The following is a 26668-nucleotide window of genomic DNA, read 5'->3' on the forward strand; positions in this document are numbered from 1 at the left end:
TTGTCACAAAATGTTTGAACTTTATTAAAGAGAAGCTGTACATAATTGGTAACAGACTTTAACAGCTGTTTAATACTTATAAATGTAAACAAATAAGAACAATGACATAATAATAGCATGAGGAGAAAGAACAACCACGCCTGTCTGTTGTTTATGCATTTCAGATTCAAGTTTCCGACAAATCTGATTATCTGAGTTCCAGTGCAGAGTATTATACTTAAATATCCACAATAACATAGTTGAAATATTAGGCGAATAGGCCTTTAAAGTGCTCAATTTTAGCAGGGAAGATTGTGAGTCTCTAAAGTGTTGCTTAGCTGAGCAATCAAAACCCAACAGCAGTCAGAACAGAAATGCCTCGCTGATATTACAAATACGAGCACCTGAAATGACAGAAATATGCCATTCAATTTCACCCTGAAAGCATTTTTAAATATAATGTAGAGCGTTAAAATCTATTCGAAGTCTGTGGTCCCTGTGGAAGTTGGTTTGCCCTGGAAATGTTGGCCCATGTTTGTGTGTGGTCAGTGAAGCAAAATAGCTGAATTTGGGAACTCACTAAACAAGAAAGGTTCAATTTTGAAAAATAAACACATGTACAATGTTGTGCTTATTAAAAAAAAAAAAAAGAAAGAAATTGGGAGGCTAAAATAATGTGGCTTAAAAAAAAGTAAAGTACTAATAAAAAAGCGTTACAAAAACTCCTCCTCATGAAAATGCTGGTAGATACAAAGTGAGCTCCATTTGGCACAGGTACTATTTGTTCACTCCACTGTTTTTAAATAATTGACAACACAAATTTGCTACAATAACTAGAACATCCAAACATCTGAACTGGCTCAGGTCTGCTCCTGCAATGATGGTGAACTGTACAGAGCATTTACCTGTACATCAATGTCCCATGTTCTGTTCATGGGAGAAAGCTTTACCTACAGCAACATTTTAAGAGAGAAAAAAAAAGCTCTTTCCACAACATGTTTGAGTGACCAAATATTGATACAAGCTGGTAACAAGTCCAGAATCTGTCCTTTGTCATCTTCCAAACACACAGTACTCGCTGTCTGTGTGCGGCCCATTGGGGGTGCATGCAATATATTCCCAAGATGCATCCAAAATCTTGTTTGACTCTTTCCTCCTGTCCAGGCGGCTGTGGCCTAAGGTGCGGCACACCCCATTTCTTCTTATACAACAAAAGGAAATAGCGGCTCAGGACATAAGTGTAAAAATCTTTTACCAAAAGCCCAGTTTTGTAGGACACAGTTTGGTGTAAATACATTCCTTGGCAGCATACATACATTGTTGTTTAATGGAGTGCTGGATATGTCTCTCGATGACAGTATAGGCACTGTGCTGAAAATGGGCAGGAGAAAGGACAAATAAAGACCTGAAGATCCTATAATAAAGAAAACAATGGCTCCTAGGAGCCTGTACAGTATATAAGAATTGAATACACTAAAATAAACTAAAAAACAAAACAAAAAGTATATTGTGAGAATTGAGAATTCTGACGGAAATCAGTTGGATTGTTAATTAATCTGTAAATACTTAATATTAAATAAGAAAATTCTTCTTGGTAACAAAGAAAAGATAATTTTGATCCTGAATTGTTATGTGTAATTGGCAGTGAAACAACTGAACCTAAATTAGCACGAACAAAGTCCGACATACAAATAGCTACTAAAAAAAATCCAAGTCTTCCTTCAACTCAATCTTCAGATTTGTTTTCCACAGAGTGGGACGTGCCAATCTTTCCAGGCAAAAGCAGGACGTATGTCCGCTGTTTATCAAGTGGTTTCATTCTTCTTTCTTTCCGTATCTCGTGAAGGAGAAGCACCAGTCTCCAGCCTTCACACATATTCGCATTTAAATATACGTTTGCATTGATTTGCATTGTTTCAGTGTCTGTCACAGCACCTGCAGTCTTTGCCTCCCATGGATCACAAGGCTGTGGCTTTGTGCAGGTCCACTGAGAGAAGTTGACAATTAAAAAAAGACTAATATAAAAGGAACATAGCTGGCCTCTACAGTCCAAGGCCCAAACCGTCTGTAGTGGTGGGGCTGGGGAAGTCTAGACTTCACACACAGCTCTCCTTGGTCTTACTGTCCGTAAGGAAGGAGTTGAGCTGTGAAATGTCCACTACCACAGCATCTCGCTTATTCAGAAGAATGTGGTCCTCATCACTTTGGTCCTTGGCAAAATTAACAAAAACCTGCAGGCGAGACAAGCAAACAAGGATTATGATACATACAGCAAACTTTATCATTTACAAGGTCACAAGAAGCAACGTCTTACTTGGTCTAAAGTTGTCTGGGACACAGAGTAGTCCTCTATGCTGAGTGTCTCCTTGTTCTTCGAAAGTAAGGAGAAGATACGGGCGAGCGAGGTGAGGGAGGTGGGGAGCTGGTACTGCAGCATGTTGCGGTGTTTCTCTTTTAAAGTACTTCCTGGAAGCTCATGCTCAATGAACTCCATCACCGGCCTAAGGTCAGGGTCCGGCCCCGCCACACGCAGAATGATGGTGTAACCATCACCAAATCTGTAACATACACACACATTAATATTTGATTCTATACCGTGCTCGGCCATACATAATTAGCATGCGTTGGTAATTGCTGACCTGTTTTTAAGGTGTTGCACACTGCCCAGACAGCGGAACCTGCCGTTTACCATGATGGCCATTCTGGTGCAAAGTGCTTCACACTCTTCCATACTGTAAAACAAATCAACCACAGTATGTTAGGGCACGATTCACCTCAGGACAAGAACAAACTCTAACTTTAAAAAGCTCACCTATGGGAAGTCAGGACAACTGATCGTCCTTCTTTGATGATACTAAGAATGGCATTCCACAGAGCTCGACGTGCTTTGGGGTCCATGCCTGTTGTTGGTTCATCCTGGGAAACAAAAAACATGCTAGTAACTTGCTACAAAGATTTGTAAGCGTAAGCAGAGACACTGCCTTATAATCATCATTTACCAGGAAAACCACAGGAGGACCTCCAATCAGAGCGATGGCAGTAGAAAGTTTCCTCATATTTCCTCCGCTGTAGCTGCCTGCTGACTTATCCACATATTTGACCAAGCCCAGCTTTCGAATACCCCAATCCGCAACCTTAAAATGAAAAATAAATACATTTATTACAGAAACAACATTACCGGAGTGACATTTTGCCCTAAAAGCATGTTCCATGTTGTAATACCTCACAAACTTCCTTCTCAGGCACTCCTCTCAGAATGGCATAAAACTCAAGGTGCTCTCTGCCAGTCAAAAGGTCGTTGATGGCATCAAACTGAGGACAGTACCCCATGTTCTGGTGCACCTCGTTAATTTCTGTGGTTACACTGAGATGAAGATACAGGCACTTTGTTACTTTGGAGAACAGTAAAGCGATAATACAATACAACACACAGAAACAGTCTTACCTTTTACCCGCCAGGTAAGCCTCTCCACCGGTGACCTCTGAGTCTCCTGTAAGCATTTTAAATGTACTTGTTTTTCCAGCTCCATTCACTCCGAGCAAACCAAAGCACTGGAAAAAAAGACAGGAGATGTTAGCGATATGAATACTCTCTTGTGCAGAAGTTGTTCAAATAGACAAAGCTCTACCTCTCCAGGGGGAATGCCCACACACAGCCGGTCCACTGCGGGCTTCTGTTTTCTCTTGTAAATCTTTGTGAGCTGCCGGAGCTCGAGGATGTCTGTCTGTCCTCCTCCACTCAGGATCCTCTGACGCTCTCTGGCTACATCCTCATCTTCTTCTCCAATGGGCTTCAAGTGACTAGTGGATGACCTATGATGAGGGGAAATCAAATCAAACATTTAGTTCAGTTCGTTTCTAGGGTTATTGCATACTTTCTTGAAAATGGAAATGTGGGATTATATAGGTAAATATGGTAAAAAAACAAAACCAGTTTGAAACACTAGATGGCAGTGTTGTGTACCTGGCTTTGATGCAGAAGCGATACTGTATCAGGACAGTAATGAAGAAGAAAACCAAACCCTCAATGGCCATCGCAAACAGGTTCTTCCCCACCATGTCCCAGGCCAAGGGGGAGCGGAAACGGTTTTCCCCTGTGCAAATAAAACAGAAGCAATATAAGTACTGCGACTAAATACTTCAGCGACCAAACGGAGGTCCTTTGTACTCACCAAAACGTTCAAGAGCGTCGGCCATTGCCTGATTCTTCACCATGTCAATCAACCCTCTTCCCAGGCAGAAGTGAGGGAAAATCAGGAAGACGTTCTTTAGGATGTCATTAATGCCGCCAATTTCCTTTGAAGAAAAACACAGATATGTCGTTATGTGAATATCGGCTTTGAGCAGATCAGCAAAACACAACAAATACTTACATTGCTTCCAAACAGCTCCAAGACGAAAGTGGACACGCTGCCATTGATTCCTATCAGTATGTTGACGCTGGTCAGAACCACGTAGGCCGTGCTGGGGATCTTGAATAAGAACGAGGCCGGGTACATCAGAGGTGTGATAGACCACCTGCGTACAAACGGATACTGCGTTAGTCCCAGTATAGATGTGCGAGTAGTAGCAATGATGTATTTAACACTGACCCATAGAGAAGGAGCAGCAGAGCAAGCACAGGGAGATTGGTGGAGGAGACATAAGCGTCTTGTTGGAAACACACGAAAATGATGATGACCAAAGTGGCCGGAACAATGTAGTTACACTGTAAAAAGAAAAGACAAAACACATTTTAACATTTGCGTTTGCACTTTTTGATCTTCTGAACATGATTGTACTGACGTAAGACCGTATTTTGAGACCAACTAGTACAGTAGGTTGTTTGTTTTCGGTGATAAAATACTTGCCATATCCCAGACAAAGTTGGCCAGCCAGTAGAGGAAGGGCTGCACTCCGCTGATAAACTGCAGATGTTTAGCTTTGTTGACTCTCTCCTGGATGAGGAAGACCACAAAACTGGCCGGGACGAAGGACATGGCAAATATGACGCAAATGGACACCAGCACATCCACTGAGGTCGTCATCCTATCAAAACAGGTGAAAATATGAATACATTTACCATTTTAATGTAATAGAGAATAGTTCTTTGTATTGTTCTGTCAGTAAACTCACAGTGCCACTTGGGAGAGCTGCTCTTTGGTGAGGTTGAGGGGGTGATTGTGGGCCGTGATGCCAAACTTGGTGGGGTCTTTGCCGGCTGGGAGACTTGCCCTCAGGATGCCATTGTTCATCACATTCAGAAATGACGCAATGCTGTGCCATCCCTTGTTGTTAAACCAGATCTACATAGAGACAATAAAAACATGTAAACAGCTAATTCACAAATACAAAAAACAATGCTATTTTATACAGAATTCTGGTTGCTTTCTGATGGTGAATTGTGTGTGAAGTATTGTCGGTAATGTGTGCTAACCTTAACGTTATTCTTGGTGTCCAATCCTCCCATAAAACTGGAGAGGCTGTGGAAGAAGCGATCTGCCGCTGTTCCCTGGAGAGAGACGCAAAGAGTACGTGGACAGTTAGGGATAAGTTAACCCAGTGCAAAGTCATCCGGCCGAGGTAATCTAAGGTTAGAGCAATACAGAGCAAAGAACTGGAAAGCAAATAATGTGAATCTGTGACAAATGTGTTGAAAATCGTGTTATCTTTGTTCTTCTTACCCTCTCCAGTCGGAAGCGCCTCCGGAGCTGAGCGATCGCTTCATCGATTTCATCTTTGTGTGACAGAAGATGAGAATTCCTGGCACCCAATGAAAATCCACCATATCTGTGTAAAAAATAGCAATGAAAGACTTATATTTCACTACTTTGGTAAATTGATAAACAACCATGGTCTCAAAGGGAGAAGTAAAGTACCTGAACTCATTGACATAAATCTTGTTTTTCAGGCTGCAAGAGAAAATAAATGGTGGATAAATTGTTATTTTCATTGAAATATCAACAGATGTACATTAAGGAACAGTAAATAGTTTTACCTCTTTCCAATGATTTGAGCGTAGGTCTTGACCAAATAGTCCGAGACATTTCTGCCTGTCAAATTCTGAAGTATGTCTGTTTGACTAATCTTTGTCTAAAAAGGTGAAATAAATTATAAGTATTGCGTTCAAAATAACAGGAATGAAATGAAATGTTCAGTCCTAACCTGTGGAGGAGGCAAACCGCCAGCACCAGCGGGACACTCGGGTAACATCTTCTTGCGCCCGCCACAGCTGCAGCTACAAAGAGGAGAAGGGTTCTCCATGGTCCAGTTTCCATTCTCAAACATCTCAGTGACACTCAAAGGCACCTGAGGGACTGACCACTCCTCTTCAACGGTCGTACAAGGTGTGTCCCTGAAAAACAGATACAGAACACGCATTATTATATAGTCTTTACTTCACGTGCTTAGTATTACAGTATTACAACTTACGGTATAGGTTCCCCGTCCATACAGTGTGTCCCAAAGCCTGGTTGCTCTGTCAAAGCTCTTTGTAACTTGTTGATATGTGGATCCTCTGGCATGTCATTGCTACAACGATCGGACATAACATATATTTAATGTAGGGTTCGTTCATATGATTGGTAAAAAACACTAAATGACGTGTGTGCCTTACCTGATGAAGGTGAACTGTTCTCCGTACATACTGGGGTGCAGCGCAAGGCTGGGGTACTTTCCAAACGGCGGCACAATCAGACTAAACACGAGTGCGATGCAAACGAAAACAGCTGGGAGCACAATCTGAAAAACAAAATACATCATTGTTATTATAGAAGACAGACGCTTGTACTGTAACAACTATTACACGACTGTTATCGCTGCAAAAATGCACATGGGCTTTGAAAATACCTGAGCAAAAAATCCCTTTCTGGAGCGGCGCGCGTAGAGAAATCGTTTCCACAACAAAGCCACAAACTGCTGCCTCATCAGGCTCCAGCCTTTGACCTGGTACGAGCCTTTGCCGTCTGTTCCACCGAGCCAGTCTGTCTCACGGGATTCTGTAATCACACCGGGACATACGGCATGTGAGCAAACGGTAATGATTACAAAGAAAGTAGTTAGCTGTCATTAAGCTGCAGGTCGGGTAGTGCAGTTCTACCGGGATCACCTTCTGAGTCGTTGAAATCAAAGTCGTCCTCAGTGAAGGGCTTCAGGCAGCTCTGGTGGTCTCCGAACGCGTGGCGACGTCGGGTTCTGGTCGGCACAACACCGTCTAGAAGAACGTTGTTTAGCTTAGATAGCTTTGTGCAGTGTATTACTCTGTACCAGTAAACCAGTAAAATGTTTAATGTGTTTAATTTGATTACAATAATATTCAAATGTACCTGAAAGTTCAACTGCATCCACACCACTATCTTCAGCCACTTTTAAGAAAATCTGCAGAAGAAAACAAACCTTAGAAGACAGAAGACTAAGGCTATCCTTGTGTTAAGTACATCTACGTGACCACTAAGGGATATGACTGATGATGATGTCATGGCCTTTACCTCCTCCAGGGTTGTGTCGGAGATTCCATAGCTCGAGATTCCCAGATCTGTCAGACGGTCATCCAGCTCATGGAAAAGCTCCACGAACGCTCCATCTTTGGCCGACTGGTAAGGCAGGATGTAGGTCAACTCATGTCCCAGATCCTCCACCATCCGAGCATCCGGGACGTGCTTGAAAATCACATTGGAGATCAGGGACACGTCTGTGGGAGAAAAAGACAGAATACATCCAGTTATTGAAGAGTGGCAAAAGATATACACTAGTGTCGTAACCCGTGTAACTGAGCTAATGAAAATCAACTGTCTAAACATGTCTTTTCTCACCAATAGTAGTTGTTTCACTCTCTGGTTCACTGCCCAAACCTGCATCGGAACTGCTTTCTGATACATTGTCCTCCTGAAGCAAAAGAGAAACATCATCATTAATCAACAAAACAGATTAAATTCCACGGCATAACTTCACAGCAATGATCAATATTGTACCTTTTCTGCTTTTTTGACGTAGGACACGGTGCTGGCTGAATTCCGGCAAGAGTGTAGGGTTAAGTCATAGTCTCGTTTCACCAGAGTCAAGTAGTAGCCGGTTCCCAGGTGAGTCTTCAGGAAGAGCGAGGAGCCAACGCAGCACAGCTTTCCGTGCGAAATAATGGCAATACGATCGCCCAGGATGTCCGCTTCGTCCATGTGGTGTGTGGACAAGAGGATTGTACGGCCTAAGAAACAAACAATATGGCCCAGGTTACAAAGAAATTAAACAAACAACTTGTAATTGCCGGTATGAATGACCTTTACCTTGTCTGTATTTAAGCAGAAGGTCCCAAATGCCTCTGCGAGCGTACGGGTCGACGCCAGCTGTGGGCTCGTCCAGGATCACCACCTTTGAGCCTCCAACAAACGCAAGCGCCACAGACAGCTTCCTCTGCATGCCACCTTTACACAGCACATGACAACACGGTCAACAAAGTCACATTTTAAACAGAATTGTCGTTATAACGTGATACAATAGTAGGATTATGTAACTGACCAGACAGGGTGCTCGTTCGGGATGTTCGTTTGTGGGGCAGTCCAACATCATTAACGATCTGCTCCATTTCGGCCTTCACCTTCTCCTCAGATAAACCCTTAAGGCGAGCGTAGAACCAGATGTGCTCCTCCACGGTCAGCCTTTGTGACATAAGACATACATTAACTCTAAAGCCTGATTTGAAAGATACAAAAGGTCAGGAAGACTGAATAATGCAGATACGTACATGCTAAAAAGCACATTGTGTTGCGGGCACACTCCTAGATTTTGGCGAATGGTGCTTAGTTCTTTACGGATGTCTTTTCCAAGGATGTAGGCTGTGCCAGAGGTGGGTGGGAACAACCCAGTCAGAATGGACCTGTTGATAACGAAACAAGGTTATTTCCCTGCACATAATTTGAATAGCACAAGCTGTATATTCATGTGTTAAAACGCTTACATGGTTGTGGTCTTGCCGGCTCCATTGTGACCGAGGAACGAGGTGATCTGCCCTTCGTAAAATCTCAAAGTCAACCCATCGACAGCCAGTTTGTTTCCATGGCTGTACACTTTCACCAGATTTTCAATGTATACACCAGGTTCAATGTGCCCAGGTTCCTCTTCAATGCACAGATCTGTCAATCAAGAATGAGAAAATGTAAAATGTAATGTTTCACGTTTAGTTGTAAGATTGGTGACTAGTGTTTGTACCTTCAGGATTGCCTCTCTTCGACTCAGGGCTTGATAGGTCTTTGTTTTGTTTCTCTCCGTACCAATATGTCCGGGTGAAAGGAAAGTACCATGGTCTGGGAATGCCGTACTGTCCAGGGAACACAGCCTCGATGTACCAGGTCATTATTCCGTACAGAACAGCATCGAACAGCATGAGGCAGATGGATGTAGTCAGGTTGTAGCTGTCCTCCTCCAGGGGACTGGTCAGCAAATTAGACCACTGAATCCCCACGCCTTGCTCTTCAAACAGGGCAAAGTACTCACAGCCGAAGCCGAAAGCCACAGGGGATAAGAGACTCTGCAAAGAAATTAAGGAACAACATTATTTTAGAGTCACAAATAGAGTTGTCAAAAAAACTGACATGCAAATACTTATCGATTTTATTCGATTCAAAATGGATATTTGAACAGGTATCAATGAGAGGTGGGCAACATAATGTTACAATAATATTCTGTCTGTGGTTTTGAAGATATGCAATTGTGATTCATTTTACAGACATTTCACATCTGTCTTAAACCTTTCTGTTGGTATACTAAAAAAATATATACATATATTAATTTTTGTCAATATCGCCCACCATTAGTATCAATACAGAAAGCATTCTTACAAAAAAGACCAATTTGACTGATATAATATTAATATAGTGTTCAAAAATCAATCATATTGTGTAAAAAAACAAATGTTTTTAGTTATCATAGTGGTTTTAAAATTGGTAACATTTTCCTAAGCATCAAAATCTAGCTTGACATTTTAGTTTGGTGGGAACTAGTCACAAACTAAAGAGGCTACATTCTTTTTACTCAAAGTTGGAATGATTAATATAACTTTGCAATAATTTAGTTGACATACCACTACAATTTTGGCTCCATATCCCACGTAGTCTTGCCAGGCCACACAGAGCACATAGGGGAGGTAGAGGGTGAAGTAGATGATGCCACCGCACGCTGCTGCCAGGTTGGCGCGTGAAAACAAGGTGCTAATCAGGAAACACTGCATTATCGTAACCACTCCAAATGATCCCAAGAAGAGGAATACCACCCCTGGGTCACTGTAGGGCAGCAGGTTTCCCATCTAAAAGAGGACAAAGGAGAGCGGTGTTAAACTGCTTTCTGGTGACATCATTTTGTTTGTGGATAAAATGGCCAGACAGTGAATTGACAACACGCTGAGTACAAGCATAGTCGCTTTGTTATCGCTCAGCATTCCTAAGAGCAGATCTAATGTTTGAGTTTGAGCTTGTTTCCAATACAAACCTTGAGTAGGATCACCAGCAGACCAGCGCTGATGAGCAGTGGAATTAGGCTGCTGATGAACCAACTGAGCCATAAAGTGCCATTGTTCAGTCCCATGATGCGCATTGTCTCTTTGAGTCGTGCCTCTTTCTCATAAACCACTCCTTTGATAATGATGGCCACAGAGTACATCCACGCCAAGGTCATGAAAAGGGGCATAGAGCGGCTCATCACACGGAGGAACCTGAAAATTAGCAAACCAAACATATGTTAATACGTTTCCACAACAGCTTGTCATAATTGTGCAATATCTCAACTGTGAATTTGTGCTTACATGTCATCTACATAACAGGGATAGGGCATCTGCTGAATATAGATCCCAGTTCTCTCCTTGGTTCCGGTGATGGCTCGGATTATTCCGTGCTCAATGACGTCCTGCAAGTAGGAAAAGCCGCCCCAAACGTACCTCAGATCCTCAAAGGGATCTGCTCTGGGACCCGGATCCCAATACCTACAGAACAAACCGAAATGTCAGTCTCTTATGAAGCAACGACAAAGGATCATCAGAAAACAGCGAAGCGGCTTCTTACGCGTCTTTGATCTTGTTTGTCCGCTCCACGTTGTCGATGTCCATGCGGATTTTGTAGTTGACGTTGGGCGGCAGGTCGGAGCTGCTGCTGCCGTGAGTGATGTCCGGGAACACGATTCCTGCCCAGAACTTCTGGTTGTTGAGAAGACCCATGGATTTGTTTACCAGGCGCTCCTCGTTGGCAACCGGCTCAAGCTTGTCCAGATTCACACACTATTGCATAAAAAAACAAATTTTTTTACACCCTTTTTCCAGAATAGCCAGATGACAGATGATCCAAGTTATTGTGTTTGCAGTCCTGGCAGATTAGCTTGCATATCTCAGTTGACATAAGATGACCCCTACAACCACTCAAATGTTATTTGTCCTGGAATCCAATGTTAAAGGCGGTATGGACGATTTTTCGGCGATTTGAGAACGCAGGCGGAAGTGCGCATGCGCACTCCCCCGTGCGGACTGATACAACACACACGTGCGTTTGTTTATTAGCGCAACGGAGCGCATCGCATCGCTCGTCTTCCGTAGATTTCTGTCCACTTCTGCGTCAACTCGAACTGTCTTTCTCCGTCTTCATTTTGCCCCGTACACTGAGGGAACTATATTATGATAGATCCATGCGCTTAGGCACGCGGAAACGTGAGGACGAGCCTGACGCGGTCAGTGAGCGGTAGGTGCGTTTTATGATTGATACGTGGCAGGACTAATGATTTATCCACGCCACAAGGAAATATGATAAAAAATTAGCTGAAAAAAATCGTCCATACCACCTTTAACACAACACTCCAGACGGACGTGACTTTTGTGACTCTGTAAGGCCTTGACACGGTGTGAGGCCCTTCGGCACATTCATGGTTCAGAGATCTTACTTATTCATAATGTTTCTTTAAAGACACGGACTATAACAAATTAGATCATATAATAAAGTATCATTATGTATATTTTCGCGCCAGACTCGACTAGTGTCTTTGAAAAGAGCGTGATATTTGATTAGCACCTTGCACGACATAATGGTGGTATCTGTTTGTGGCTAAAGCTGGGCACTCGTACACTGACCTACCACAGAGAGAACTGCGATACACTGAACGCTGGAATAATTCAATTTGACCGAGAAACCCAAAGGAAATTAAGTGAACATAATATGTGGACCAAACATCTATATATATTGTCCTGACCTGGAGAGCCATTTAACCTCGGTCACCACCACAGGGTTTCTAAATAAGGACCTTAACGTTATATAAAGAAAATCACTGGATCAAACCTTGTAATATGTCCTAATTTTCTAATGCTCAGAGGTTTCCAAACACTTGTCTATCGTGTGTGTCAGCGGGTGAGCAAACTAACCTCCATGAAGCGAGAGATGGTCTGTATGGCCTGGTCGGACTCGTTGAAAACCTCCCTCCAGGTGTAAGCTGATCCTGCAGACTGAGGACCCTCGGACACTTTGGACAAAAACCGGGCCACATCGGACACTTTCCACTCCGTGCCACTCAGCTGAGAGTTGAAGAACGAGGCACTGGCATTGTTCTGCAGCAACGTCTGAAAACAATGAAACAGTTAAATTAAATAATTACGTTCAGATATGAAATGGACAAAATAATACTGTTGAATTTGCATTATGGCTTTGGCATGGCATCTATTTTATAGTCTTATGCACGCACTTGTTTCAACCTGTTTATGAACATCACATTGCAGTACCGAATTTGGCCACTAGATGGAAGTTGATACAGTATTATGGAGGTGGCATTATTTATTTGCCAATGCAGCCAATGTTTTTGAGATTGTGTTTTTGCTCTAGTCAAATCACCACAAACATACAAACATATATCAAAAGCCTCTTATGGTTACACACCAGGACATTCTATTCCTATCCCTGATTAAAGCGAGTACAAATGTAATACTTAAGTTGATATGACTGCCTGAACTATCTGTTGTGATTGTAGTCCATCTCAAGGCATGGTTGTCTTTTGGGACACGCGTTTTGCCAATGTAGACAAGAGTAAATCCATGGGGTGAACTGGCCGGGCACTTTTCTTTGAACGTCACAGTAAAGACTCCATTACAGTTCAGACGCTGAGATACAATGATAAGTGTAAACAGGATAATCGTTTGGACAAGTCTGTGACGTCGGTGCAGTGGACCCACCCTGATTAAGTCCATTTCCTCGCTGCTTTCCATGAAGCTCCATATTTTAGGTCTCATTTCTTCCCACATGCCACCAAGATCCCGCAGGACACCGAACTCCTGGAAGGTCTTATTAACCTGCAAAATTACCACACGGTTAAGTATGTAAAATGTAGTGCATATTTTTAATAAGGTATGAGGTTACAACTGCACCTCGTGGATTATTCTCTGTGTCGCTGGAGTGTCTGGCGTGTACAGGATCTTGCCCATCAGCAGAGGCTTCAAGGCCCTCCAGATCATTCGAGAAATAGGGCTGGACTCAAGGCTCCGCATCAAGTTGTTGCAATAAGGAGCTGGAAAATCAATATATTCCTTTATATTGTCTATTAGACTGATTGTTTAGATTTGTGCATCAATGATCAGCCCAAATAAAAGCAGTAAAATGCATGTAACGAAACTAACATAAGATAAGATAAGATATTCCTTTATTGTCCACAAATGGGGAAATTTCATTGTTGCAACGCAGGTAGATACAGAGGAAAATATGACAAAGCAAAGATTACAAACATGTGAAGTGACAATGGACTCACTTGAAGAGTTGTCGTACACCGAGGCAGGTTCAGCGTCGCTGTCGTTGCCATGGTTTCCAAACAGGGCCTTGTAGTTGTTGTCTTCGTACCAGTTCAGGGACTTGATCTTGAGGCCGCCGCCCTCTGGGTGCCCACACACGATTCGTGACACGGCCTGGTACATCTGGTTTGGAGAGCCTGTGGCGTTTTCGGTGAGATACAGAATCTCTCTGCGCATGTCCTTCCAACTGTCAATACTGTCGAGCTGAAGAGACACATGAGAACAGGAGTGTGACTTTTTTAATACTAATATTGATATAAACATTGTCTTCAACTGAGTGAAACCACATAACAATATGTGCAACAGTATAAATAAAGCATAAGGAACAACATTCTCACAGTCATAATCAAATGTACTAATGTGAAAAGGGTTTGGAAGGATATCTGATATAAAGGCTCCATCAAAATATGCAAATCACTGCACACCAGGAGACTGAGGCTTTGTTTTGGCAACCACGGACAACCCAAAGGAAAAGGGAAAATGTAAAAACATTATCAATACAAGGATATCCAGAACAAGACATTTTTGCACTGTACAGGACTTTACCAGTCACTGTTCGGTCAAAAAAAGCCTTGAACGTAATATTCAGGCTCAAGTTACAGTGACTAAATGCTACACTTGCATTTGTTTGTCACAGGCACGGCATTTAAACGATGAGGAAGCGGTCGTGCTTGGTGGGAAAGGTTTTGAGCTGCGTGTGCTTTTTGCTGTTCTAGACATAAACGACGCCAGGATGGAGACAGTTCGCACTTAGCCTCCTGCCTCGCCATGATAAATTTAACTTGTACCAGTCTGCAATCCTGAACACGCTATGAAACCATGCAACTGTGAATTTTATCACAATTTAGATACCATAGTGTTGCTAATGTGTTATTGTTATGCTTATGTAAAATGTATCAATAGTCGAATTACATCAGGCTGACATTCTGGGAGTTTATGCGATAGCAGAAGTATTGTGGAGTGTAATAAAGTCTTGTACAATGATTAGATTGTGTTGCAGCAAAGGGAGATCACACTGAATCAGGCTATTACAGGTCAAGAAACAAGTCAGTACAAGTTCCCAATAATGGCCTGTGTCACAAGCTCATGATCGAGAAGGAGTGAAAGTGGGAGGACAGACAAAGGGCAGAAATGGGCTCTTTGCAATGTTCAATTATTACACAATCCTGATGATATTCTATTAAAATATAAGCTATTCCTGAAATGAATACAAAAAGAAGGAAAGCTGTGTTGTGAGACAGGAGTGAGAGGTGCTACCAGACGTTTCCAGAACAAAGAGTTACCTTGGGTCATGGTTCTCCTAATAGGCAGCTTCCAAAAGTACAGCCCTAATTATATTCAAACTGTAGCAGAGTACACAGTAGCTACCAAACAAATTTACGCTCGCATGAGCCAAAACAAGGGCTGCTCAAACTAAAAGAAGTTGTTTTTCTTCCCTTTTTGTTTGCAATTGGAGCTGTCATGTAACTCTTTGCTCTGGTTTCAGACAAAGTGAAAGTGAGACTTTTCAGATCACCACACAGAACACTGTGGTTACCTCACAGCTGCAGCACAGTGCTCGTCACAGTCTTCTCTTATAACGCACAGTTTACTTTGCATGCTCTAGTTTAACAAAGTAACTAAAGTCAGTCAATACAGACTATAATGTATAAAGTATATGTGCTATAGCAAAGTGAGTCATCTTAAACGCCTCTAGTATTTACTCAATGACCCGCTCACACTTTAACTGTTTCATGGGCTCTGTGTGTAAAGTGTGCATACTTGTCTGCCTGCAGCCGTGTGGGAGGATGTGTTAGCGGGAGGGGCCAGGGGACTCACACATAGGAATATATCCTCAGAGACGCCAGTAAATAGGTGACAGGAAGCTTAAGAGTGCCCTCGAGTTACCTCAGGAGCAGTCTGCGCGAGGTTACTAGAGTTCATTCAGCCTTTAGACCAGAACAGCTTTCACAGAGACTTGGTGCCACATTTAGGCCAATGCAAGAAATGTGTTACTGGAAAATAACTGTGATGAATCCATCTTGTGAACTCTAGTCTACTTCCGATTGATACAATATGATTTCATGGTATGATTCAACAAAAACAGTCTGTTTAAAATGATTGACTGTTTTTGTTTATGACAGAAAAGGCCGTTTCTAGAAACTAAAATGTACCGAGGCTCTGACCTCCAGCAAAAAACAATGTGGAATTTACCAGATAGATCTTAAAAGTGTGTGTCAATTCTAAAAACAACCTGTTTTCTGTAGTAATTCTGCATATTTCTTTTAAAAGCATCCATGACCTAAAGATTACATCAGTCCATTTCTGCACTCTGCAGGCCTAAGACCTTTGTGTATCCGACAGTTACCGTAAGTAAACTGTGATAATCTCCTTTAAGTAAAACTCACAATGTATTAAAGGGGAGCAATGCACTGAGTAATCATTATTGTGAAACATCAAACTCTGTGTACCAGGCACTTAGCAACACAGAAGTAAACCTTAAAATACAGAAATTAAGTATTTGTATTATGCTCTATATAATTCACACAGTCCTGCCCTTGGCCTTCACCGGCTTTGAATGTAGTTGATTAAGTCACACTTCCACCATAACAAAATGCGGACTAAACCTGAACTAGTCTGATCACCACTCTAACATTTCAAACTCAATTTCACTACTAAGGAATATACTAGGATCTCAATATCAATTTCAATACTATATAGGATCTTTTTAGGTCAAGGTTTTACACAATAGTCAATTTCCATACAAAATAATAGTTATAGGGTCTGACTCTAGATCTGATTAAGCTCAAGATCATTCTGAAAAAGGAAAGGTTCCGGAAAGGTCACATTTTGTCCTGTTCGTGCGACTTTGTAGTATCGATACTTTCTCAAACGAGCACTAGATCTGATTCTGAGTGTAGTATCAATTAGTATCTGAGTTTTCATACTTTTCAAAACCCTAACCAGAACAAGGCAAGGATAAAAACCAGGACATGGGGTGAACAAATGTAGAACGACATTACAGATGTTCTTCCACCAACACAGACAGGAAATGCTGCTGCAGCCTATCATTTTGGCAGATTGACAGAACATGAGTCGAACAGGGGACTATGCAGTGAGTGAGAGCGACATAATACTTCACCTGCGATTCGACCTGGAGCACCGGTTTGCATTAGATTACAGCTTTGTATGAAGGACGATACTACTCTTGACACATGCTGTAGTTAGATGGAATTTCAAGGAGTGAGCGGATTAAACCGAATCAAAATCAGTGCTTAGAGCGTGATTGTGCCTAAAACCTTACAATGCAACAGGGACTAATGCATAATAATGTCTTAAATTGTGTTTACTCTTATTTTTTTCTTTGGGTGCAACTTAATAATTAACTAAACCTTATTTGTTCGTTATTAATTAAGTCTTCATGCTTTGTTAAGAATGATTCAGGCTTAGTAATTACTTAATTGAGGGTGACGAGAGTAATTATTTAGTAGTAATAGTAATTTTACTTTGTCTGAATCATTCTTATAGTACATAGTCATTGTTCTTTATGAATTAAGTCTATATTCATGCGATATAGAGGCAAATGAAAGTGTATAAATTATAAAGTGTAACCTACAGCTGTCATAAAGTATCATATTTTGAGCCTGTGTCATTTATTTATTCTTAGAAACCATCGATCGGCTGGGCAAATATTGTAATTAGCATCTGAACTTTGAAATCAAACACTGAAGACGGGTGGTCCGATGCGTGTTGTAACATGTGCAGGATGTCGTATTTACCTCCACGGCCAGAGCGCCGAGACTTTCCAGGAGGCCGTCGGTCGCAGCCGAGACTTCCCGCACCACTTTGGGATCCGTTTTCACATCTTTCTGTTGAGAAGAATCAACACGAGGATTGTTTATCACCAGACAGAGGATATAATGACCCTGCAAATATTGACGAATAACTTCACGTAGAAAAGAGTGACGCGTTTACAAACCACTCCGCTATGAGTCAGTAACTAAGTACTAAGAAAGTGAAGGTATTATTCGATCATTCAATAGAGTTTATAATTCTGTCCTGTGTATAAAGAGCATTGCAGTGATCAATTGTGTCTTATTGTGTTTAGCAGCAACAAAACAAAGATGTATTCACTCATGTTTGGCCAAAACAGGAGCTACAAGAACCCGCAATTAATAATAATTAATTCAAAATGAATGGTTACCACTAAGTTAAGAGGTTATGTTTTACGGAAAAAGGTGTTTTATTTTGTGACCAACAGGAATATTCAAAATAAGATGACAAGCACTGATTATGTTTCCATGCACACCAAAAATCTGATAATTCTTAAAATGTCACGGAAACAGTTACATCTAATGTGAGTAATCTGATTTCTTTCTGATTATGACAAGAAAAATGATGCAAAAAATGCAAAAAATAAAATAAAAATGAAAGAGAAAATGTTAACAATGACAAGAGTTATTTTAAAAAGCCTCCAACTGAGCTAATTATGATCTCATTAACTGAATATCTCAGTGATCTGACTTTTACTGGCCATGGACACGTAGCCAAAGTTGAACCCGTGACACAAAGTAAGAAGAAGTGGTCACGCGCCAAAGTTCAGATCCACGAAAAAACCAAAAAGGCCTGCGGCATGTGTTCTTTGGCCGCTCGTGTTCCCGTCGGCCCGGCCACTTGTGCCCCGCGGCTGTCTGCGTGAGCGGACAATGCCAGCGCAGCGCAGAGGCTCTCACATATTACACGGCAATGTCAGCTGTTGGTTCGCGTGGCACCAGATAAAACACGGGTGCCACGAATGATACCCAGAACCGCGTCTATCTTAACCTCATTAGTTAACACAGGGGGGAAAAACAGGAACGATCGAAAACGTTTTTTTTTTTTTTTTACGATTGCAAAACAACTGACAGGGGTTGAGAAACAAAGTACAAACTGTGGCTTTGGTTTAACTCAATGCCAGGAAGAGGAGGTGGGAGCAAGGAATGTAAGGAAAAGGTTAGTGAGTTGCGAGAATGTAGCGGCGCTGAACTCAGAGGAAACAAACGAGATAAAACAGGTTGGCCATGGGAATAGATTGAACTCGTGAACAGATGACTCGATGTTTTCTGGCTTATATGTGTCAAATACAATGGAAACTGCTTTGGAGTTTTGATGCAACTTACTCGAATGGGTTTGAGGAAGTCCAGATTCGAGAGGAAGTGGCTCTGCGCTTTGTTCAACCATTCGCTGGACGACTGGCAGATGATTTCTTGCATCCTTTTGGAAACGTTGCGGTCGGCGATGTGTACAAATTCTTCTAAAGGCGTTGCGTTGCAGAGATCTCGGAGATGGAATCCAAAGCCTTTTGTGAGCACCTGAAAGGAAGATAAAGAGAACATAACTTAATATTCTCTTAAAGGCAGTGAGAAATTTGAGACATGATGAGAACAAAATGTCCTTTTCTTGTGTTGGAGTTGGAACGATGGACGCTAAAGTGTAATGACAAACATGCACACTGCACTTCTAATCCCTTTAAGAACAATGGGGGGCTCATGACTATGTGCTGTATATCATTTCATATTCATTAAGCTATTTTTATGAAACTGTATTGGTGTTTGTATATCAAAATCAAAAACACATTTTCATCATTCATTCTTTACTCATCAAACCAAACTTTCAGCAAAAAAAAAACATGTGTTCGCAGCAGATTGCGTTACTTTCTGTGATTAATGTTCGTCTTTGGCGCAGATGAAATGTGCCAGACATTTGGACAGAGCGTGTGCACGTGTCTCTGGGAAGAGCAAGGGGGGGAGGTGTGAGTCATGTGACACGCACCCACCAACCGGGGAGAGGGGATGATGTTATACATTCAGGGTAAAGCTGCTGCAACAATGTGATAGACCCTTTTAAAAAACACATTGGGCTAAAAGTAAAAGAACGCGTCTATCTGTAGCTATTTCTTTAAAAAGATGCGTGTCCTTGGGTGAGGGTGTTAATATTATAACTGTGATCCAGGCTAAAATTAAATAAAAATAAGACTTGAAGTAAACAGTGTTCAAAAAACAAGGGATGCCCCTCAGCCCGTAAGCCGCTGCCCAGGATGAATTTCAGATGGTGTTAAGAGCTTAGCTGTGCCACAACCGGCGCAGTCAAGGCAAGGTCATTACAGTGCTGAACGCTGTACGACACCGAGCAGTTAGTCGTATTGTTGCTAAAGCGGCGAATAACACGTCCATCTATTCAAACGGTGAAGACGCACTGTATAAATGCCTCACCTTTTCCAGATTAACGTCGGCCTCCACGATCTGCCTGAGGTCGTGTCGGGGGAGAGAGGCGTTGTGGTGAAGGAACTGGGAAAGTGTCTCATTGTCTCTCAAGAAGTCCTTCAATTTAAACCCTGTGGAACACCAAGATGAGAATACATTTAAAGTACATTGTTCTTGCATTAATAAAACACTGATGATGAAATATTGATGCGTGCGTGGCTTTGTGCTGTATTTAATCTGCTGGGCTTTTAATAAACGGGTACAGGGGGGAGGACGTTCCTTCTGAGGACTTTTTGTTCTGTTACTGCATTCCGAAGACGTCGAACTGTTTATGAAACTGGCCGGAGTCGGTTTACGGACTGCAGACTCCGGCTCTCACGCAGACGAGGTTACTCCCGGTCATTCCACTTTGCTCTAAATACCACCCAGTTCACTCCAGCCTTTAATTTGTCCGGGAACAAATTTACGTATTATAACAAAAGCCCCAGTGAAAGTAGGTTAAGAGGAATCTCTCACACAAGAAATGTACCCACTGGCGGCTGCTGTACTGTGTTATTTTGGTTACAAACAAAGCTGTCTCTGTCTGTTATGCAAGTGTAGCTTTTATGGTAGCACAGCCTCTTGCCTCCTGCTAATCACCTCGTAATGAAGTGGAGCAGGGCCAGTCTGCAGATGACAGAATCAACCAGAATTCTCTGTAGTTTCGCTCATAACCGGTAACCTTTATCTTCAGCCTTTTGAGATTTCGCATGACACAGGCAAAGAGGAAGCACTTTGCGCTCTCTTGAGAGGAAATGAAACAGAACTGCATATGTCGAGCCAGCACAAATTCGATATTTCACACTGTCGATAAGAAAATCTGCTTTTTTGTCCGTTTATCCAAAGCAGTTGTCTCCATGCAGTTTTTTTTCCATTAATAAACACCTTAGAGACTTTAATGCTCAAGGGCTAACGACAGGGAACTGCTAATAAGGTTTAATCAGGGTCCCAGCAGGACAACTCCAACGATGCTCTTTCTGCTGTTGGCTCGGGGACTGATTCACTTTGATTGAAATAGTCGGCTATTTGAAAATCTTTGTTTGTTTGTTTGGACAACTTAAATCCTTAAACGTCATCAGGACAAAGACATTTTTTAGTGCAAGCAAAACAAGTAACAACTCTTATCTATCATTGTTTAGATTTGGATTTATCCCGGATTTCAAACAAGGGCGATCCCTCTTTCCACGCATACAGGTGCTCCTCGTATTTCATTTCCTGTTTTAGATCAAACAAAGAAATTGTACGCAAAGGAAACTTAGCTAGTTCATTCCGTCAGCGGCCAAACAAGTCTTTAAAGGCCTTACAATTAGCAAATAAGTTCACTACACGGTTAGCCAGCGACATATACACAAATCTATCCATGTTTTGGTGCCGCTGCGCAAATGTCTGAGGTGTGAAAAATGCTGTTATGAAACCTCCGGAAATGTCAGAAAAAGTGAATGATTTTGGTGTTGATCCAGGGCGGCTGTTTTTTTAATAAGATTTGGATTTGAAAAAAACACGACAAAAAACACATCCACAAACACATCAAATCCTCTTGTCGCTTAATAAACAACTAGCCCATTTTGCACTGCTAGTTTTTGCACTCTATTTGACTAAACTGCAAATTGTGTGTATATGTTAAGTCAAAATTAAGTCAAAATTATATTTAAGTTCATTTTTTATCTCATTTAGTTAAAAAAAATATTCATGCCTTCTTCTTATTATTATTATTTTATATTTTGCTATTATACTGTTGTTTCATGTTGCACCTTTTCACCGAAGAAAGTTCTTAGTTTGTGAATCCTGTTTTTATTCGCTGACAATGGCAATAATTGGATAATTGGCAAATTTATGGCAAATTTGCAGATTTTTTTTTCTGTTTCTGAAATCCATTTTAGAATATGTTTGATTGTGTCACAGAAAAAGAAACATTTACACCAGAACGCCACTGCCAGATGGGCCTTGACCAACGGTACACGCAAAAAATACCTCTACTTTGATATTTCTACAATCTACTAGCAAAAGCGAGAAGGAAATGCAACTCCAAACAGCATTTCCTTGAATCAGCTGCCACACTCTATTCAGTAAAAAGACAAAAAGCGCTCTGATTGACCCTTTACACTTTGTCTGTATAAATCTCTCTCCTGAGCCCCGTCGCCGGCTGCATTATTAAGCTGCACGTGAGCCCCCTCTGCGCTCGGCTCTTTGATCCCCCCAGCACCGCACTCTCTTCTACACCCTCCATCACCGTGATGAATAACTTTGCCTCCGCCTCCTCGTGCGCAGGCTTTTGGGATTCATGATAAAATGTCAATATTGTTCATTTTGCTAATGGCTGTGTAAAGCATCTCGCCTACTTCTGGGCTAACAAAGCAAAAGGTAACCAAAACAACACCAAGACCTTTGGAAATAAAAAAAGATAAGGAGCACTGCGTGGGTGCATGTGCATCCCAAATATTGATTTTATTTTCTGACCACTGGTTGTTTAGCTGTGTTGGGGTGATAAAAGCAAGAACAAATCATGATTTGATAAGGCTAGATTGGGCTTCTTTTAATTAAGGCTGTGCAATTAATACTTTTTTATTGTGAATGATCAATACAAGGACATGTTTGGCAGCTCTCTGTGCTCTATTAGTTTTAATTTCTTGAAATATTTTCATCCAAAGGCTGACGTTTTACTGAAAAGATGTTGCAAAAAGACTTCACAGTATGTTTTTGTGTCAAACTCGTCAGCTCAGGGACAAAGACCTAGTGACAAAATACTATTATTAGATGGTGACATTTCAGCTTTGCTTTTTTAACCAAAGTCAAAATGACTCATTACTTACAAGAATACTTGTCTTAGTGTTTATAGTATTAATAATAGTTATATTTTTATTTAATTTATTCAAACAGAATTGTGTTTGTGAACACCATTTTAGCACTTGACTTTTGGAAGGTGGGTCATGAGTCTGGCCAGCACCGATAGCAGAGGTCACACCCCTCGTCACTGCTTTGAGTGGGAGATAAGTCACAGTGAGTGAACTGCAAGTACTTTTCTCACTTTTCTGATAAACTTAAAATCACCATCAGGTGATTCTGTTAGAAAAAGGAATGCATGCGCAGCTGATTGTTGAAGTAACTAATATAAAAACATAAAAAATGTATGAGAAAAGGGATCAAATGATCATATCCGTATGTGAGCCTGTGGATTTAACTTGGCATTTGGTGAAACATATAAACTAAGAAGGGATGATAAAAGATGATATAAAGATTTTTTTCTTACTGGCTGTGTTCTTCTGCAGCTTTCTGAGAGCTCTGACCAGGCCCTTGTAGCCCTCATAGCTCTTGTTGTTCTGGCTGTACACCAGGATCTTCTTAGCATCAGTGATAAGACGGGAAATTCTGGAGAAGTTCAAAGATAATCATGAGATATACTCCAGATATGTCAGACGGTAAATATCAAAGCATACAATAATCTCTATTAAGCCTAAATTCAGCAAAAAATATTAATCATTACACAAGATTTAATAGCGTGACAGTGCTGCATAATCAAAATGCTTTCAATTGATCATGGATTTTGATAAGCAGAACATTTGTAATAGAACAATCAGTATTTACATAGAGTCGTTGAAGTTTCCCACAATCCCTGGACTCTCTCCAGGTGTGGAGGAGCGGAAGCAGGGGTTGTTGGCGTTGCAGATGATGCCTTGTACCCAGGGCAGCGTACCAGCCGAGGGCATGGCCTTGTTGGGAAAATGACCTGAAGACAAAAGTTTATATTAGAGGAAATGACTTTAACAATGATCTTATTGTTGTTGTAAGTGTTCTTATGAGCACACAGGGCCATAAGCTGTTTAGAGCCCGGTCTCTTTGATATTTAGGTCTTATCTTTATGGACTTTTAACAGCTGACATTTCAGCTACTGTTTTAAAAGAGGTTAACAAGACTGCAATAACCTTTGTCATAAGATAAGACAAACAGAATTTGACCTACTTGTTTGATGAATGAGGAGCTATTGATTTGCTGTTTTATTAAAATGCATAATTTAGTTTTAACCTTTAGATTTTCACTTTAAAATCTATGTACAGCTAATAACTGGAGATTATAAGTGTGCAGATGTCTTTGTAGAGTCAACAGTCACACGCTCGCAGTAAGACAAAATACTGGCACAAATCATCCAGTCTTTTTTTGGACACAACAGGAAAATCTATAACACGTTGGAGGTTCCAAGGAGATAAAAGGTAAATATAATAAAGAATGTGAAGGGAATTTGGGCCATGTCATCTGTCATGTGTCATATGTCATCTGCCATGTGTCATGTGTCGTGAGCGGCTGAAAACATGTCGTTACTTACATTCATGCTGCTCGTAGGGGGGATAATGTACTCTGACTGAAATCAAGATGAAGAAGATAAACAGTGGCCAGATGATCTCAATCAAAAGCTGGAGCTGTAGGAAAAACCCACAAAATGTTTGACTAAAGACCTTGGGTTAATCAACACACAGTGATGACATTGCATTAATTTGGATCAAACGAGGTCAGTGTAACTTTATCTTTGTGTGGAGGTCTGTACACGTAATCCCAGTGCAGTCTGGGAGAGTACTATATGGGTTAATAAGGGGAAACACAGAGAAGAGTCCAGGCTTTACAGGACTCTGGGGCGGCCCATCTGCTCCATATGGACACTGCGCCTCAGCTGCCTGGTCACAGACTTAACTAGTTACTAGACAGAGTCTTAATAATGTCCTGCTTCTCTTTGTTGGGAACAAGTGGCCTGGAAATCCCGCTGTCATTGCTGCAGTCTTCTTCTGATGGACAAAATTTGCCTAAATGTACGCCGACAAGAAAGGCCTCTCCAGCATAAAAGAGTACTGTATCCAAACCAGAAGTGGATTTGATTTACATATGTGTGACTTTGTGGGCATAGACCAGAACAAAATGGACACGAGAAGCTCATGAAGAAGTGTGTCACCAGTAAATCTTTGACTCAAACTACACTCGGTTCAGTGTTTAGCTCAAAGGCAAGTGCCATATTCCCAAAGACATGGGCCTCCCACACAGTGAATACATGCATAACAATAAAACCACAACAATATCATCTAAAGAACAGGAACTTTTTTGTGGATGCATGGTGTAATGATCAGATGCAGTGACTCAAGATGGGAAATGTGTGTGCTTTTTAGATATGCCAAGTTAGAAAAGCTAGTATATTGTCAATAAGAAAAACTATTTTAGAAAAGGGCAATAAATAAATAAAACAAATGAGCTGTGTATTCTTTCAAATAACGCTGTAAAGGGACATTTCTTCAATTTTGTGGTTAAATTTACAATCTTTCTTATTGGGATAGTGAAAAACAATTGAGATGTTCATTTTGGTCAAAGTTGCTTAGTCACAAATGCTTTAAGTGACCTGTGGGTGTTTTTTCTGAGTACTTACAGTTTGTCTCCGTCGATAAGTGAAGTTTTTCCACAGCAGTAAGCCCAGCTGCGTGGAGACTGCCATAGCGCTGTCTTCCTCACTGAGCCCACTCCAGCTCCTCACTAGGAAACACACAAGACAGAGTAAAGGTTATGCAAAGTAAACAACAAGAGTAACACCTCTGGGAAAGTCAAAAGCCAAGACCAAAAACTGACAGGAAAAAGTCTCAAACAGCTGATTCCACATCATTACTTTAGACTAAGAGCAACAAAACATGTGTGGCATAAAGTAAAAATAATAATTACAAACCACTATAGTAATAGTATTAAACACAAAAAGTTATAAAGCTAAAGTCCCACAGAAATATATACTTTACAGCACAGAGGTGTGAAGCCAAAAGTGTTCTCAATTAAGAGTAAAAAGCCAATATGCACTGCCCAAATACATTACATTTTGGATTATTTTCTATTACATTTTTCATAAAATAACAGGAACCAGAAGATCACTTTTTACCAATATTTATGTTTCCATTAATCCCTGAATAGAGTACAGCAAAATGTATCCAATTAATATTGTTTCTTACCAGTTTAGTGATTAAAAAAGACTAAACTTAGTCTAGAAGAAGTCAAAATATCTCACAAATCCAACCCAAAGTCTCTAACCTCTGACAGCAGTATCAGAGTTAAAACAGCAGCGCGGGGCTCGTCTACAGTGAAAGACGACATCAGAGTCTGTCTCAGGCCTACTTAATGTGGATGCATCAGTCCAAAGGTCGGCTGACGGTGATGACAGGCAGTGGGCAGGATGAACGGGGTAAACTTTATTTGCGATCCTTTAATAATAAAATAATCTTCACATAAATGACAAGCTATATGTTTGTTAGGCCTTGCTCAAAGATGTCAGTTGATTTTCAATAAAGAGGAAATAAGTAATATGAAATTAAGCCTTTTGTTAGTATGTAACTTTGATTGCATCATTGTCAAGGACACAGGCTACATCCTCCTTAAATGTAGATATTATTTCAAAAATGTTGTTATGTTGTCGTAGAAGCACATTGGCCTCATAAGAGCTGTTCTTTGCTACTTTAGTAAGCTCAGTGGGATTGATGAAATGGAGCAATAGCAGACATTTTGAAACTGTGACCCTTGTACTAGGCTTGTTTTCCTAAGTGACTGGCCCCTAGTGCTGTATCTACATTACAAATATTCAAAAAATCTTGTGAAACTGAGCAGTTCTATTTGTGACTAAAAACAAACTAAAAGAAAACACAGA

At 41.1% G+C, this 26668-nt stretch overlaps 1 protein-coding gene across 2 annotated transcripts; it reads right to left on the bottom strand.

Annotated features, from left to right (window-relative positions):
• Positions 1–25518, bottom strand: abca1a (ATP-binding cassette, sub-family A (ABC1), member 1A). Of its 2 annotated transcripts, none has more exons than XM_072462480.1 (47): positions 25415–25518; positions 24332–24425; positions 23596–23737; positions 23261–23379; positions 19984–20105; positions 18892–19083; positions 17512–17601; positions 13714–13957; positions 13337–13476; positions 13145–13261; positions 12344–12538; positions 11004–11215; positions 10748–10924; positions 10435–10657; positions 10031–10252; positions 9160–9478; positions 8909–9083; positions 8696–8827; positions 8470–8609; positions 8238–8375; positions 7929–8158; positions 7770–7842; positions 7446–7648; positions 7284–7335; positions 7067–7171; positions 6808–6956; positions 6575–6699; positions 6391–6489; positions 6124–6313; positions 5957–6051; positions 5838–5870; positions 5643–5748; positions 5396–5470; positions 5095–5264; positions 4830–5007; positions 4572–4687; positions 4353–4497; positions 4152–4275; positions 3944–4073; positions 3609–3792; positions 3425–3531; positions 3202–3343; positions 2979–3113; positions 2792–2895; positions 2619–2711; positions 2294–2537; positions 1–2210 (listed from the first exon to the last, which is right to left on the bottom strand). In XM_072462480.1, exons 1-47 carry the CDS (start codon positions 25478–25480, stop codon positions 2076–2078), a joined length of 6801 nt encoding a protein of 2266 aa, XP_072318581.1. In that variant the 5' UTR covers positions 25481–25518; the 3' UTR covers positions 1–2075. The 2 variants fall into 2 exon arrangements, with proteins under 2 accessions (XP_072318581.1, XP_072318580.1); XM_072462479.1 differs by having other exon boundaries at positions 7058–7171.
• Between the last annotated feature and the right edge of the window lie 1150 nt (positions 25519–26668).

The sequence above is a fragment of the Eucyclogobius newberryi genome, unplaced genomic scaffold (genome assembly GCF_026437365.1).
Source record: "Eucyclogobius newberryi isolate DKJ021-1_F unplaced genomic scaffold, fEucNew1.0.hap1 SCAF_4, whole genome shotgun sequence".
Classification (NCBI taxonomy): Eukaryota; Metazoa; Chordata; class Actinopteri; order Gobiiformes; family Gobiidae; genus Eucyclogobius; species Eucyclogobius newberryi.